Source organism: Malus sylvestris, chromosome 5 (assembly GCF_916048215.2).
Source record: "Malus sylvestris chromosome 5, drMalSylv7.2, whole genome shotgun sequence".
Taxonomy (NCBI): Eukaryota; Viridiplantae; Streptophyta; class Magnoliopsida; order Rosales; family Rosaceae; genus Malus; species Malus sylvestris.
The window spans coordinates 41528134-41544546 of NC_062264.1; the positions used below are offsets into that span (position 1 = coordinate 41528134).

The following is a 16413-nucleotide window of genomic DNA, read 5'->3' on the forward strand; positions in this document are numbered from 1 at the left end:
AAAAAAATTTCGATGCCCAAAACACCCCTATTTGAATGTTTGATTTACACAATTAATTCGATACAAATTGTAAGGGAGAATTAATGATTTTACAAAAAAAAAAATTCATTGCATAATATATAATAACAATAAAGCATGCCTAATAAGTTAAGTCAATAAAATTATATTTTACGTATAAATGTAGGTAAATTATTTCTCTCTCACACACACACACATATATATAACAACAAAAAAGCATGCTTGACATACATAAAATTCATGCAAAATAATTTACCTACATAATAAAGCAAACCCAAATATACGCAAAATAATATACCTACATAAAAAAATGTTATTATTTTATTCAATACTAGTTTACCTATTGTTTGTACATATAATAATAAAATGTGCCCAATATATCAACATACAAAATAAAATACCTACATAATGAAGAAATGTTATTTGATTCAAAATTAATTTACTTACAAAATAAAGCAATTATTTTTTATTCAAGATTAATTTACCTATTATTTGTACATATATCTTATAATAATAAAATGTGCCAAACATATGTAATAATATGTGGAAAATAAATTACCTACGAAATAAAAGAATGTTATTTGATTCAATATTAATTTACCTACAAAATATATGTTATTTGCTCATCATAAATTTAAATATAGGTAGATTAATTAGTTTAATATGTTTGATCATATATGTAGTACTGTGCATGTATATGTTATATTGAGCTTATGGTAGTAATATATACATTTGAACGTATATATGTGTGTGTTTGGGGTAATAATATGTGCAATAATTATATTTTCGTTGTAATTAAGGTGAGTAATAACATTTATTGATTTTTATTTTGAATATTGTGGTACAAATTGTAAATATTTTGTAATTATATGTCAATTACTTCTATACTTGGCAGTCATTTTTAAATCTGGATTTTATTTGGATATTTATAACTAGGTAGGTTTTTATCTAGAAAATAAGAGTTGTAAGGGTCTATATCCAAGGAACCCTTATTTATACAGCAGCCTTACTTTGTAACAGCTAATATGATATTTGTCATATCATTTGGTGACTAAAAACTTGGATTTTTTTTTTTTTTGGGCTGTAGTATTAGATACCGGTAGGGAAGTAATTCTGTTACATTTCATGGTGAGCGTTATTCTGGCAGGCTTCATTGTATTTGTGTGATCCACAAAACACATTCTTTGCCCCCACGACACATATTGCACTCAGGCTTGCTTCAACCAGTTATTCTGCATCCGAAATATTTAATAAAATAAAAATATAAGATACATCCATGTAAAGGCCGTTTGATAACCATTTCGATTTTTAATTTTTAATTTTTGAAAATTAAAAAAAAAAACAAAATAGTTATCAAATGACCCTTAACTTAATTTGAAATGTCCATTTAGTATTACGAGCTAGTGATATTCATTTTCACTTGTAAATAAGAGGTCTTAGACTCTTAGGTTCGATTCTTGCTAAAAACGAATTCAAATCAAATTATTATTGTTTGTCCATTGTGAGGATTAGTCCACTCCCTCACCTCTTAGTGTAGATAATATCATATGTATTAAAGAAAACGTTAATTTGAACGACAATTCCCCAATTATAAGTCTAATTTGAAGACAGTTCCTTCGAGTACGCTAATTTTCCCCTTAGGTGGCTTAGTACGCACCATTTCCAAGCTTCCCTCTCTCTCTCTCTCTCTCTCTCTCTCTCTCTCTCTATATATATATATATATATATAATACCTCCATTTCTCTTTACAGTACTGCCTTAATTTTTTTTTCAGTGTTATACAATTGTAATTTCACTTTAGCTATATCATTTCATAATGGCAACAAATGAGGCAGTAAGATGGTTCATGATGATCGGTTTTCTGGTGGTTTCAATATCACAATCTTGTGCTTATGGAAAGCCGGAGGTACCTTGTTTTTTCATTTTTGGTGATTCATTGCTCGATAATGGCAACAATAACTTCCTCCCAACGTTGAGAGTGAACTACCTCCCCTACGGGATTGATTATCCGACCGGACCAACCGGAAGATTTTGCAATGGTCGAACTCCAGTTGACGTACTTGGTCTTGCCTCTCTCTCTCTCTCTCTGTCTCTCTCTTTCTGTCTCTCTCTAAATTTCTTATGCTATATTGTTAATATCATAATCTTACTCTATAAATTAAGAGCTATAGAAATCATAGAGAAATATAATTTGTAGTTGTGAAACTTGCTTACCGTAGTGTATTATTTACGATGGATAGAGAAGATCTCATCAAAGATAGAGAAGATGTCATCAAAGAGTTCATTTATTTACAGTTTGACAATACAAGTATCTTATGTTACTGGACAGTCTGACAAGTGAGGATTTGCATATATAAATCGTAATCAGTTTGTTTGCAAGGGTTTCAATGAAAGGAGGCCTAGCTAGCTATAATAAGAACATGATTGCTTACATTACAGCTGAACTTTTGGGCTTTGAGAATCACATCCCACCATTTGCAACTACTTTCGGCCTGGCCACACTTAGAGGCTTGAATTACGCATCAGGCACTTCAGGAATTCGAGCGGAAACAGGCTCTCAGTTGGTAATAACTAATTAATCACAACACAAACATGATTTATACTAATTAGCAAAGATAATTAGTATATAAATTAATCTTTAGCTAAAATGGTCATTGAGATTTGCATAACTCCTCACTTTGGTCTCTGAGATTTGAAATAGAAGTAGTTCCTGAGTTTGTCCACTATCAATCATTTTGGTCATTCCATGAAAAATCTCCATTAAACAAGGCTAAAATGACAAAAATACCCTTAATTTTTGTCAAATCATTTGACCCATTGTTTATTAAATTGAGGGTATTTTTGTCATTTTGGTCCTTATTTAATATAGTTTTTTTTTATTTTTTTTATGGAAGGACCAATATGATTGATGATAGACAAATTCAGGAACCACTTCTATTGATTTGAAATCTCAGAGACCAAAATGATGAGTTATGTAAATTTCAGGGACCATTTTGACTAAAAAGCCATCTTATAATATATGATTAATTCTCCTATGCAGGGTGTTAATGTCAACTTTGATCGGCAGATACAGAACCACAAATCTGCAGTCTTGCGCATTGCTTCCATACTGAGAAGTAAAGAATCAGCTATGAAGTATTTAAACAAGTGCTTATATTATGTGGGAATGGGTAACAATGATTACCTTAACAATTACTTACAGCCGCGGTTTTTTAACACCAGTCGCATATATACCCTTGAACAATATGCTGCAGTTCTTGTTAGACAATATTCCAGCCAAATCATGGTTAGTAAGTAGTGATTAGTTTTCTAATTGATTAGGCCCTGTTTGGACTGCTTCCTTATGAAAGCACTTCTACTTATAATCATTTTTTTCTAAAAGTGATTTTCTTACAAACACGTCGAAATTTCTATTAAAATCCAAGTTATTCTTGGAGATGCACTTGGAAGTACTTATTCATGGAAAAACAGAAAAAAAGCGTTTCTTTGATGCGTAAACACTTTTAATTAAATTTCCTATCAAATAATGTGGCCAAAAGCCGTTTAGTTGTAACAAAGTGTTTTAGGTATTTCAGAAGCAGTCAGTTCCCAAATACGGACATGTCTTAAGAACTGAATATCAGTTTTCTTTACGTTTTAGAATATTAATTATTCTGTGTTTTATGTTGCTTTTAATAAAGACTTTGTACAAGTATGGAGCGAGGAAGTTTGCCTTGGTTGGAGTGCAAGATATAGCAAATACGACCTATGCTTTTAACCAAAATCTTGTATCCCTGGTAGAAAAGCTCAACGCCGATCTTGGAGATGCAAGGTTCATCTATGTCAACTCTTCCTCAGTGACACGTTCAACTTCTGTTGGTATATAGTAATACATTTGGGATATATCACTCTCTTCATCTGCAGTTTCTTTCGTTACAGTATTTGTTTTACATGCCTTAATTCCGTTATATGTGACATTCCTCTAGTAACATGTACGTGAGACTCACTGTTATATACAGCGAGATCCAAAGTGTGTATATGTTGCGAAAAAGAGTCATACATGACCTGCGGTTTCACACAAAATAAAATACCTAGCGTGTAAACTTAATTTCTGAATTGGTGACATTGATTAATTTGTTATGTTGATTTCAGGATTCAAGGATTATGACACTAGCTGCTGTCCGGTAAATCGACTAGGTCTATGTGCTATTTTCCAAATTCCATGCCAGAATAGGAGTGAGCATGCATTATGGGACTCATTCCATCCCACTGAGGCCGCCAACATAGTCTCTGCAAGAAGAACATACAATTCCTCAGACCCGTCGGACACTTATCCGATGGATATCAGTCACCTGGTTAACCTCAGCCTAGAATCCTGACTAATTATCACACAGTCAAGCATGATTAATGAATAATCTACAATGTAGCTTTGGATATTTATATATCAGACATATATAATAGATATTCAAACCAACATTATGAAGATTCAATCACATCAAAGTTGGAAGAACTTGTTAGGGTAATGTCTCGTAGAAGTCTTAGTAGTACATGTTGCAGGAGGCTTAAATATAAAAATACAGACAAGAAATCCCCTTCCATCAACTAATATACGTACGTATACCTACGTACTTGGTAACGGTCTTCATTCCCCAAGCAATCTGGATCATTCATCTGGTGTCATTATACACACCCACCATAGAAAACTAAATCAGCAGAAGCGATACAGTCCAAGCATATATATTAACTGCACACGAATGAACGATGATCAAAACAATGTGAATATTGCTGGTAGTTTGTGATAATGTGTTTGATAATTTGGGATTTTTATGAACTTACACTAATTGAAGAGAAATCTGATCGTGGCGGGGATTGTACTGATGATTGGGTTGTAACGCGTTCACTTGGAAATAGTTCCGAGAGTCGTATGGCTGAGACTGCAGGATGTCATAGCTTGAAGTTCCTCCTCCAGCCATCACATTTATGTTCTGCTGGCCCCTCTCATTCTCAGCTATCTATATATCCAATTTATAATTCCTAGTGAATATTAGCTAAATACGTACTGCATACTCACATAAACAGAAAGACTAAGCGCGCGACCACACAAAAAAACACATATTTTTTTAAAGAAAAAGAGAGAGAACTCACCTTTGCTCGTAGGAGCTGGTTATTGTTGTGCAAGTCCAGTTCCTGCAGGAAAAAATTGACAAAAATGAAAGCGAAAAAAAATATCAGTACGATGAGTAGAACACTCATATTTGTTGTACGATGATTTCAAAAGTGCGAGCATACAACTTGTTGCGATAATTCACCACAGTAGATATATAACATATACATATATATATAAGAGTGAAATTCATCACTCAATATTAATGTTTGGTACATGTAAGGTACTGTTAGTCAGCATAGAAGCTACAAGAATAAGAACAAATGGCGATGAGCGTTTTTTAGAAGTTGAAAGAAAACTTAAACCTAACCAAAAATTTGAAGTGTAAATCAATTTTCACCATTTGAAAAGTATTAGTTTCAAATCATCAAAAGTATGATGATTTATAACAATGACTTACATATTATCATGTTTTCTACCATGCATGTACTAATTAAGTTGATCAAGACAATTTGATGCCGCCAAGCTTTCCAAATGCAGATGAACCACATTTATAATATGTTCAGAAATAAAGCAGAAGTAATTTCGTAAAATGAGCAAGCTAAGTTGAAGAGGTGTACCCTTTTCTGCATGTACTCAATTTCGGCAAACAAGAGCTCATTCTGAAAAGAGTTCAAGAATTGAAAGAAAGAAAAGAAAAACGTGTTAATGGCTATGCAAAAGCTGGAAATATGACCACAACGGACAGTTCAAATTGCGAAAATCGTCACAAATGATCAATAGCTTCATTAGACACCTTTTTGGATCGGATTCTGCTAATTCCTTTCTCTAGTTTACTCTCCAGGCTCTTCAGGTCCTTGATAGGCATACTACTCAATGCATCACCCATCATATTCCTGGAAACAACATTCATTGTCAGTTAAAAGGGTGCCAATTTATAATATAGGATCTAGGAAAGCTTGTGGTAGCTAGGGTTAGATGTCTTTAAGAATATTACCGGTTGGCATTCTGCAAATTCCCGATCTGCGCACGCAATTTTGCAGCTTCTTGCTGGTAGTACTGAAATTTACATCAATAAAGCAATAGGTTAAAACTTCTGAACATTAAAGACTATGATCAAAATTCATAGAAACGCTGCTTTAACAGGACGCATGCCTTAAGAAATCACAGATACACCTTCACATGTTTGCTTCTTAATTAGGGTTTATATGTTACTACATACATATGTGTATAAATGTAATACACACACACACACACACACACACACTCACGCACACACTCACACAACCGATTAGTATAATTACGGGTCCTTGTAACTATTCATGAATTAAAAGTTAGGAAAAATAAACCAGAAACAGTTCCATTAACTGTTTAGTTCCATGAGAACTTGATATCTTTGTATCAAATGTGCAGAGTACGAAATCACTCCTTGAAGGCAATTATATTAATCAAGATAATAGGTTAACTACTTACCAAGGCATATTCTTGTAAAAGCTTTTGCTTTACCGGTATCTTTGGTTGCAATGTGAATGAACAGAAAATTGAAATGGATCTTAAACGCTCACCCATATTCCAGGATTTATATGGGAAGTAATTGATTGATTAAATAATACAGGCTAAAGTGAAAGAGGCTTGTAGCTTAAGCGATGAGGAACATTTACTCTCCCCTCCCACAATATCGCGTGTATAAATTAAATTATAAAGTAATATAAGGTTTGATAATGACATCCAAAAAGGAAAACAAGACTTGTCTTAGTCATGGATTATTGGCTTTGTTCAACTATCAAGACCTACATAACTAGTCTTGAACTTGAAGTCAATGTCTGAGTAGTTCAAGACTTCAAATTTCAAGGTCCCCCAGATGATATCAAATAAATATGACAATGAAATCCCAGAAAGAACTGAATCTAACTTTTAGAATCAAACTCCAAAGTTACGAACTTTTCTGTCAAATAATATCTACATTCGGGGTAAGTCAGTGTACCTGAGTACTAGCTTCAGAAACTGATCCAGTATTTGAAGAATCTGCACATGTCTTCTTGTACCTCTCAACTGTTGCTTTAACACTGCATGGTATGCACTCATAGTATTACTATATGAATCTATATATGTAGGGACCATTGAAATCTAAGGAGGATCTAACATATGACTAAAATGATTAATGGATAACACTTCTAGCTCCAGAAAAGAAGCTCATGCATTGATAACCCATATTAGACATTCTTGTTTGGTTACTATATGATTGGATTAGATTGGATTGGACAACTCATAAAATGCAAGTATGTTGAAAGTAGAAGTGATCATTGTCATTTTTAAGGATATTAGACCTAAAGCAATTTATCTCTTTTAATCCTACCATTTTGAGGAGATGGAAAGGAATAAGTTTCTTTCAAGAGTAATCCACATTCTTCCTTGAACTTGGACAAATCTTTATTTTTTCCTTGAACATACCATAAATATGGCGAGCTATTGAATCCAATCTAATCCTAAACACCAAACGAACCCTTAGTCCAATCAATATGCTTTGGAACTAGTACTCAAAAGGAAAAACACCAATATAATTAATGCATGTATGATTCTCAAATTTATAAGAAAGCTACATTCATATACTATAGCATTGCTTATGCATTTAATGTTAAGAAATGTATCATTCTGAAACATTGTGATAGTTTGAACATAATATGAAAGGCATACCATGAGGGAAGCTACCTACCAAAAGATTGGTTCTATATCTGGCTTATTTGATCAAACTTTCCACATAAGGGTTTTTGAAATAAGTTCCTGTAATCATTTTCTACCTAAATAAAAAAACTGTGAAACTAAAGATATTTTTCTTAAAGCATCTAGGGAGATAAGATGGTAAACCTTAAGAACATAGTGTGGAGTGGAAGCCTCAACTTCCTACGCTGTATTTGAGTGAGGGATTTCCAAGTATCAAAGGATTGAGGCCAAGTTACTCAGGAATTGATCATAAAATGTTAGATAGAGGGATTAGAAATGTAGGTGTGTGAGAGAGATTTGTAAATGTACCTTTCCAAGTAGTGAATTGCAAACCCTCTTACATGCCTATGAAATGCGCATCGAGGGCTTTTCTAATTCCCTTCGCCTAGCATTTTGTAGTCTATATGTTACTAGCTTGGCTTTAATTAATCCTTTGTGACTTGGAAGATCCTCAACCAAACATAGCTGGATAACCTTAGTCTAATGATACTTTTCTTCCCAAGGCTTAAGTTTGAATCCCCTTCTATTTTTACAAAAGAAAACAAAAGGTGCGGAGCCTTAAGATCTAACTATTTTCTGTTGCCTTAAGTAGTAAATTGCTTGAAGTAATGGAAAGCTTTACAATATTTTCTTTTTCAAATTAAAATTTTTTCTCTTTACCTTTCTGAATACTAATTAAAATTGATTTTAATATTTTTCTCAACTAATTAACTGGGGAAAATATAAAGAAGAAACTTGCTGTCTTTTTCTGATCCAAAGTAATGCATTATGCATTTTGTACATGTAGGGTTCCAGTCTCAGTTTAACTTATTAACTAAATAGATCTAACTACTATTAGGCTCTCTTGTCATCTCCTCACAAATAGTTTCTAAAACAATGAGTACAAAAATTAGTTCATTTTAATTAACTAGATATAAGCACTTTGGTTAATTAGATATAAAACTGCTGATGTTCATGTCAATTTACCGAAGAAAACAACATGTAAAGGGGGTTCCCAACCACAGCCAAATTTCTAGTGTTGGGAAGGGAGAGAAAGAGATAAAAGAGGACCTGATTGATTGAAATATAAATGGTAATTGAAGTTGTTTCCACAAAATGCATGCTTATCCTTAGCAGAATTTCTGAGTCAGATTTCTGTCTGTGCTATAAACTGAATTTCTTTCCCCAAGCTCTAGCCTTTCTGCCCAGTTTTATTCATTTCCTAAGGCACACATGCTATCGCATAACATTAAGGGCTAATTCTACTGACTTAATCTGAGATACTATGTTTAAATTTATAAATTATAAGGCGATTACTAACGGTCAAATGAACAAACTCTTACAGTTAACTGAGCCTAATTAATAAGCAAATCTCAGTTCCTTCACACTAGAAAACTCGGTTCTCTGAGTTAGACCGGCTGGCCTAATTCAATCAGTCTCTCAACTGACGGATGTGATACAAAACCATATATCAATGTCATAATTATACAATTAAATTTTAAAAAAAAAAGATCATTAATTTAATAAAAAAACAAAACCTCACGCCTTCCTATGCATACTGATTCCTTAAAATCGTCGAGCTTGTGATTGGTTCCCTGTGCCACGGTGGCACAGCTCCCCAATATGATTGGTTCAACTAGATAAGAGGCCATAACTCTCATTACACAAGGGATATTTTCCTGGAGTTCACCTTTTAACCCACCTCGTGTAAAACACAAACAGTTTAATGAATTTTGTATGTTTTTAATTACTTTACAGAAGTGAAAGTAAATATAACATAAAGATTTGATATTTTTTCTTTTCTGTCTGAAAGACTGAAGCTCTGATGAGAACATCAAAGCCGTCTGTTTCCAGCAGCAGAGAAGGCAGACATATGAGCCAAACGAAACGCTCAGAACTCTCCCATTGGCTCGCAGTTGTCGTACGTTGTCTTCTGTTTCACTTGTATCTCTCACGCTTAAAACTTGCATAAATATATCTACGCAAGATCTCTGCAAATGCAAATGCCATTCTATGATGCCATAATTTTGATGACCCAGTTGAGCTAAGATCTCTCTCTCTCTCTCTCTCTCTCTAATAATTTGGAAAAATAAATTATAAAAGAATATTGATTTATGAGATCCGATCCAAGTAGAAAAAAAATGACCAGAAAGGTTAAAAATTTAGGGTTGAAGAACTGGGAAAAGGGGAAGAGAAGCCAGTGTAGGAATCATGACATAAACGCCTTTTGTCAGAAGTCAAGAACTGAAAAATCTCGTGTGACGTGACCAAAGATTCTATCAACCAAAGACAAAAGAGAAAAAAAAGAAACAAAAAAACCAGAACCTAACCCTAACTAGACCGCATCCCATTTCCAAAAAATGTCAAATTTAAGAAAAGATGACATTTTGACACTTGAGATGTGGAAAATATGTGTCCTTTACTCGATTTAAGGGTTGCCCACCACAAATCTTTGGACAAATTGAATACCCAATGTGGTTTCTTATGAACCCTAATTTGGGAAATTAGGGTTTTAATTTTCTGAGGGAAATTCCACGTGGTGAAACTGAGATTTGGGGAATTTTAGCTTCTGGGTTTTGGAGGTTGTAGCCAGATTTGGATCTACAGGGAAGTTTGTTTCATATTTCAAGCAAAACACGTTTGGGTGCCTTGGAACCCTAATTTGTGCTTATTTTGCAGAGGTCCTGTCAATACATTATTTAATTATTTTTTAATTAAATTTGTACTTTAACTTTCCTGATGTCTATAGCTGACTTGCTATTAAGGAAGTGTCAAAGAGATTGGGGGGCTTGGCTAATGGGGGCATGACAGGTTGTGTGTTGTAGGCCTGCTTAGCTGCATAAGATGACATAGAGTCATGCAGCATATGAGAGAGAGAGAGAGAGAGAGAGTATGGAAGAAATCAGAAAGAGAAAGGGAAACAGAACATTAACAACAATGGAGGGAGGGTAAGGAGCTGATCTCAGAAGCCTGCATACATTCCCAAAAACCAATACTTGTTGCTATATACATCCTAATGATAATATATACATACATACATACATATATATATATATATATGTATATGCTTCTTTTTTCTATCTATTACACCAGATCTATGTTTCCACCAAACCAAGAGCTAAGAAAATGATCACAAACAGAAAAGAAAAATTAAATTAAAAAATACCCAACATTATTAAGCACATACATGGAAAAAAACAAAACAGAAGAAAGAAAGACGAGTGAATCTTATAAGTTATATAGAGAGATGAAAGAGAGAGAAAGAGAGGAGAGAGAGAGAACTCAATCTCAATCTCAACTCAACTGAGTACCATAACAATGATAATGTTTTTCCTGATTAAATCCAGCAAAAGATCTATTTCACAGAAGCAAAAATCTTGAGGACTGAAGTGCCAATAACTTCTTGAAATGCTAAATTGTGACAAAAATTTGCACAGAAGAAGAAAGAAAAAGAAAAGAACTTTAACAAGAACAAAGAAATCTTATTAAAAGGTAAATTGAAAATAAAACTTGGGTCTGAAAATAATACTAAAAGCCTTCCATTAGAAAAAATAAAAGAATAAGAAGAGAAAATTAAGCAAGAAAATTGAAGCAATAATATTATTACCTGTTGTTGGCATACTCATAGAGGCGGCCACGGTTAGAGAAGACTATGAGAGCAACCTCTGCATCACAGAGCACAGAGAGTTCATAGGCCTTCTTGAGCAACCCATTGCGCCTCTTGCAGAAGGTCACTTGACGATTGGTCGTGTTTTCGATCCGCTTGATCTCGATCTTTCCCCTACCCAATTTTCTCTGGGGAGAGTCGATTGACAAGGATTTGTTTTCATTGGCCATAGTTGCAAGCTGAATCAATAAGAACAAAGAGATCAATCAATTAAGCACCTTTTTAAATAAAACAAAAACCCCAGAACTTCAATTACTATATTCTTGATCACCAACAAAAAGTTTGAAATTAACTTGCAGAAACAAATGAAAATATGAAAGCTTGGTGCAATTCAACTACAACAACTAGGTAGCTTAAAAAATAATTGAGTAGCTAATTAAGCTAGCAATCCCAAGTTAGTTCAAGAAATTGTGAGCTGAACAGATTTGATGGAACTAAAGTTTGAATTTTCATATTTATTTTGGATGATCTTGGTGAAAAAGATTTATGGGGCTAAAAGAAGTGAGGCAAATGAACAAAATTTAGGAGATAGTGTTTGAGTATTTTGATCAATGAAGCATGGCAAGAACACACAAAGAAAAGATCATAAGATGATGATAATTAAGGACAGAAACAGAGGTTTCTTTCTTTCTACCTTTCGGGATTTTTCTCAGGTCTTTTTCTATCTTTCTTTCTCCACAAATCCAAACGAGGAGATAAGCAGAAAATGGAAGTGAGGTGGGATGAGGGGTGTGTATTTATAAAGGAAAAAAGGACATTTCCACAATTATTCTAATTTCCAAATTAATTACTTCAAATTTTTAGTTATTTTCTAAATTAATTACTTTCAATCTTTAATCTGCAAACTTTTTATTTTCACTAGCTAAGCGCATGGGGCTTTTATGTATTGGAGATGAAGCAAAAGAGAAAACATGGGAAATGGGAATCACTCATTTGATTCAGACTCCATCAACCATTCATTTTATTTATTGTTCATTACTTATTTATTTAATTATCATATATATTTTGCTTGCCTGTGAAAGATGAGAGATAATAGGGGAGAAAGAGAAAGGAAAGGTACTTTCTGAAAGAGATTATTAATGGTGTGAACGTGACGTTTGGCTAAGCGCGCGGCTAGCTAGCTAGCACACCTCGTTTTGGTTAAACCACGACAACATCAAAACTTTATTTCATTAAGTAGGGTTGACTGTGTGAATTCAAGAACGGTATTGTGTTTGTTTTGTATCAAATATTTTGTTAACTCCAAGTACTCTGTGTCTTTTCTTAGGGTGCGTTTGTTGCATCGGACTACCTCGAATTGGACTAGCTTCAGGGACTAAAGTAAACTAGCTTGACATGGACTAAGTAGTATAAGAATAATAATGTGTTTGATGCAGTGTCGGACTAAGTCACGGACTTTTTTTTTTTTTGAAATCCAATTTTTTTGTCAAAATTTTAATTCATATTTATTAATATTTTACTATCTCTCTTCCTTTCCTTTTTCTTCTCCCAATTTCAAGCTTAGTCAAACCTTCTCTTTCCCTTTCCACCTCTTGCCCTTCTCTTTGGGTGTTTTGTACTTCCCAGATTTGGTATTTTTGCAATTCCCAAGGGTTTTTGCAATTCTCATAGGCCCGACGAGATAACTGGTGGGGAGTCGAGGTTTGTGGAGTTGGGGTAGTGAGAGACGGTGGTGGCTTGGGGTTGGAACACTTGGATTTCTTGTGGGGCTGCAGAACCCTCTTCGAAGTCTCTGTCATGGCCGCTCCGGAGACGAACTTGGATTTCTTGGATTTGTTTCCGTCAAACCCAGTTGAAGGCGAAAGCAAGAGACGGTCTTAGTAGTTCGAAGCATTTTAGGGGGTCTCGCTAAGACCTCCTAGCGAGGTCATTAGTCCATGTGAGTCCCACCTAATCTCATTAAAACTAGTCCCTGCCAGTACCAAACATGAGACTAGACTAAGTGTTAGTCCAGTGATAGTTAGTGAGGGCAAACAAACACACCCTTAGAGTCTTCTTACAAGTCTTCCTAAGTCTTCATCTACTCATTTTGCCCTGAGTCTCTGTCTCATAATCGCATCTTCTAACCGGAGCATCTGTAGGTCTTCGGTTTATGTATCCAAATCACCTTAACCGATTTTCTCTCATCTTACCTCATATATCTTCATTCTTAATCTTATCATTTCTCGTGTCCCCACACATTTAACGAAGCATTCTCATTTCCTTGACACTCATTTTTTTGTGTGTTGATGCTTGACCACCCAACTTTCCATGTCGTAAAGTATTGCTAACCTTATTGTTGTCCTATAAAATTTTATCTTCAGTTTTAGTGACTTACGACGATCGCACAACACACCGGATGTGCTCTTCCACTCCATCCATCCAACTTGTATTCTATGGTTGAGATCTACATCTAATTCTCTGTTCTTTTGCAAGGTAGATCCAAGATAGCGAAAGTGTTTGCTCTTTAATACGCCATGATCTCCAATCCTCACCCCTTATCATTTGAACCCATGTTCCTATTAAACTTGCACTTCATACACTCTGTCTTTAACTTACTTGGGTGAAGACTTTTAGATTCCAACACTTCTCACTAAAGGTTAAGTTTCACATTTAATCTCTCCCGAATTTCATTTATTAACACTATATTGTCTGTCAAAAACATACTCAAATGGATACTTCTTGAAAATGTCACATTAACTCAACCATTACTAATGCAAAAAAGTAAGGACTTAAAGCTAAGCCTTGATGTGATCCTACGGTTATGGGAAAGCTTTTAGTTTGTCTTTCATGAGTTCTTATTATAGTCCTTGCTCCATCATACATATTGTTTATTACTTGGATATATGCTACTTATACACCTTTAGGTTAAAATATTTATAAAATAATATTCATGTAAAAAATAGATGAACAAAAACTTAAGGGAGTTTTTCATCGATTTTTTGTGTAATTTCTTATTACACAGAAAAAGGAGGAGAGTACTGAAGGTTCTATTTACTAAACAATTCATCACGTGCTTTTTTGTGTACTTCTACTTTCAGAATATTTTATTTATATATTTCTCTGAATTTTTTATTTATTTTAGTGAAATTAATTTTTTAAAAGTAGGTGACTCAGTTAAGTTATGGCTTTTCTAATCTATTTGAATTTAGTTTCTAATCTATAATTTATTTTAGTGAAATTAATTTTATTTATATATTCCTCCTTTAATTTTAGTTTCTAATCTATTTGAATTTAGTTTCTAATCTATAATTTATTTTAGTGAAATTAATTTTATTTATATATTCCTCATTCAATTTTAGTTTCTAATCTATTTGAATTTAGTTTCTTAATTTGGAATGCTTAAGATATGGCTTTTCTACCCCCCAACCTAGGTCAAGAGGTTTAGGAAATAGAAAAAGTAGTCGGTCTTGATGGAATGAGAAAACACATATACATGTGTGTGTGTGTGTGTGTGTCCCAATTTCCCACAAATATGAAACATGATGTCAATTTATTTCCTAAGAAAATATTGCATAGAAGTATATCACTTTGTCCGCCATATGTCCAGCCATGCATATATGCAGCTCCTTAATATGCTGATTTATAATACAGCAAGGAGTTCTTGGCGTTGTAGAGAAGAGACCAATACTTTGTTGTTGTGATGGCCTGGCCATGACTAGCTAGCTTGTATTTGATATTTGCCATAACTAATCCAATTTCTCGTCGAATCGAAAACGAAAACGTTGAGCCGTCAATGATCATTTGGTGTAGTGACACTCAGTCTCAATTTTGTTGAACACTACTTTCAGCCCAAATCTCCTGAAAAACAATTGTTAAATTAAGAAAAGAGAAATTTAGCAGTGACTTATCTTGATATTTGGACATTGTTTGATTTTTCCGTCCGAACTTTCAATATAGTTTGAGCTCTTTTAAACTTTCAATTCGTATTAATATACCTGAAAAAAGAAAAATTTTGATAATTCAAGTGTGAGAAATTTTACAAGCTTGCACATCGGAAGCATATTCAAGGGCCTCCCCCATACTAAATGGACAAAAAACAAATCCTCAATTTGAAGGAACAATGGCAGAACAAACAGCGAGGAGAATATTAACATGAAACTAAATTTAAAATTTATAGGGCAAAGTGAAACAAGACGTATAATTCGGTGACGTTTCTAATTTTTATTTTTTTCTCAAAAATAAATTCCAATTTCTCACTTTTAACCGCATGTCCATTCGATCTGATTTGACCTAGGAAGAGAGGTAGCGCCCACCTGTGTCCGTAGTACTCCTGGTTGATCATATATTTGTTTGTTATACCATGTCACTCGTGGTTTGTAGAAGACATGTCACTTTTCCTTACCCACCTAATTGCAAACAAAGGGATGATAACAAGTTTGCGAGGAGATGTGTAATGTTGGCCATGCTCGATCGACATTGGAAAAACATATATCATCCATCTTTCTCTTGTTTTTACCACATATATATAATTCGATCTACTATATACACTACCCATTTAATCATCGTAGGTACTTTTACATAGATTAGTACATTTGGCCACCATCCATTGTTGAGAGTATTTTCCCACATCAAAAGATCTTGAGCAATTTCATTCATTATCAATTAATTTTACGATGGATGCTAATAATTTTAATATGATACCAAAGTAGGCTGGAAAAGAATGTTGAAAGTACAAAAAAGAATGTATTTAACATCTATTTTATAATAAGATGGTTTACATGTTTGGTATGTACATGCATGTAAAGAACACCCTGAGTTTCTCTTAATATGTTTACTTATTTAAAAGTCATCAATCAAAGAAGAGAAAGAATGAATGAGTTGCCCCTTAGTTGATATGATTTATGATTTGTCAATAATTGGATTACTGTTTTACTGTAAACGCAACATTTTTCAAAAATTCAAATGTGTGTTTATACATGAAAAGTCACGAAACAGAATAATTCAAAGGGAAAGATAAACACAT

The 16413-nt window shown here is 33.8% G+C and overlaps 2 protein-coding genes across 4 annotated transcripts; one reads left to right on the top strand and one right to left on the bottom strand.

Annotated features, from left to right (window-relative positions):
• Positions 1-1750: 1750 nt before the first annotated feature.
• Positions 1751-4507, top strand: LOC126623753 (GDSL esterase/lipase At1g29660-like). The gene is made up of 5 exons (XM_050292735.1): positions 1751-2081; positions 2458-2582; positions 3059-3304; positions 3699-3876; positions 4150-4507. The coding sequence occupies exons 1-5, from the start codon at positions 1835-1837 to the stop codon at positions 4374-4376; spliced, it is 1023 nt and encodes a 340-aa protein (XP_050148692.1). The 5' UTR covers positions 1751-1834; the 3' UTR covers positions 4377-4507.
• LOC126623754 (agamous-like MADS-box protein MADS1) lies at positions 4432-12248 on the bottom strand. Of its 3 annotated transcripts, none has more exons than XM_050292736.1 (9): positions 12103-12248; positions 11409-11647; positions 7086-7167; positions 6099-6160; positions 5898-5997; positions 5722-5763; positions 5143-5184; positions 4834-5009; positions 4432-4668 (listed from the first exon to the last, which is right to left on the bottom strand). In XM_050292736.1, the coding sequence occupies exons 2-9, from the start codon at positions 11636-11638 to the stop codon at positions 4665-4667; spliced, it is 738 nt and encodes a 245-aa protein (XP_050148693.1). In that variant the 5' UTR covers positions 11639-11647; positions 12103-12248; the 3' UTR covers positions 4432-4664. The 3 variants fall into 3 exon arrangements, with proteins under 3 accessions (XP_050148693.1, XP_050148694.1, XP_050148695.1); XM_050292737.1 differs by having other exon boundaries at positions 4432-4741; XM_050292738.1 differs by lacking the exon at positions 4432-4668 and having other exon boundaries at positions 4830-5009.
• Positions 12249-16413: the final 4165 nt, after the last annotated feature.

What these genes read in the sequence shown, in the direction of transcription:
- LOC126623753 (XM_050292735.1), top strand. Translation starts at nt 1,835, where the DNA reads ATGGCAACAAATGAGGCAGTAAGATGGTTCATGATGATCGGTTTTCTG. An exon ending in AACTCCAGTTGACGTACTTG is followed by an intron (nt 2,082 to 2,457) that starts GTCTTGCCTCTC and finishes CTTACATTACAG; the next exon opens with CTGAACTTTTGGGCTTTGAG. An exon ending in CGGAAACAGGCTCTCAGTTG is followed by an intron (nt 2,583 to 3,058) that starts GTAATAACTAAT and finishes TCTCCTATGCAG; the next exon opens with GGTGTTAATGTCAACTTTGA.
- LOC126623754 (XM_050292736.1), bottom strand. Translation starts at nt 11,638, where the DNA reads ATGGCCAATGAAAACAAATCCTTGTCAATCGACTCTCCCCAGAGAAAA. An exon ending in GCAGAATCCGATCCAAAAAG is followed by an intron (nt 5,764 to 5,897) that starts GTGTCTAATGAA and finishes AACTCTTTTCAG; the next exon opens with AATGAGCTCTTGTTTGCCGA. An exon ending in TTGAGTACATGCAGAAAAGG is followed by an intron (nt 5,185 to 5,721) that starts GTACACCTCTTC and finishes TTTTTCCTGCAG; the next exon opens with GAACTGGACTTGCACAACAA.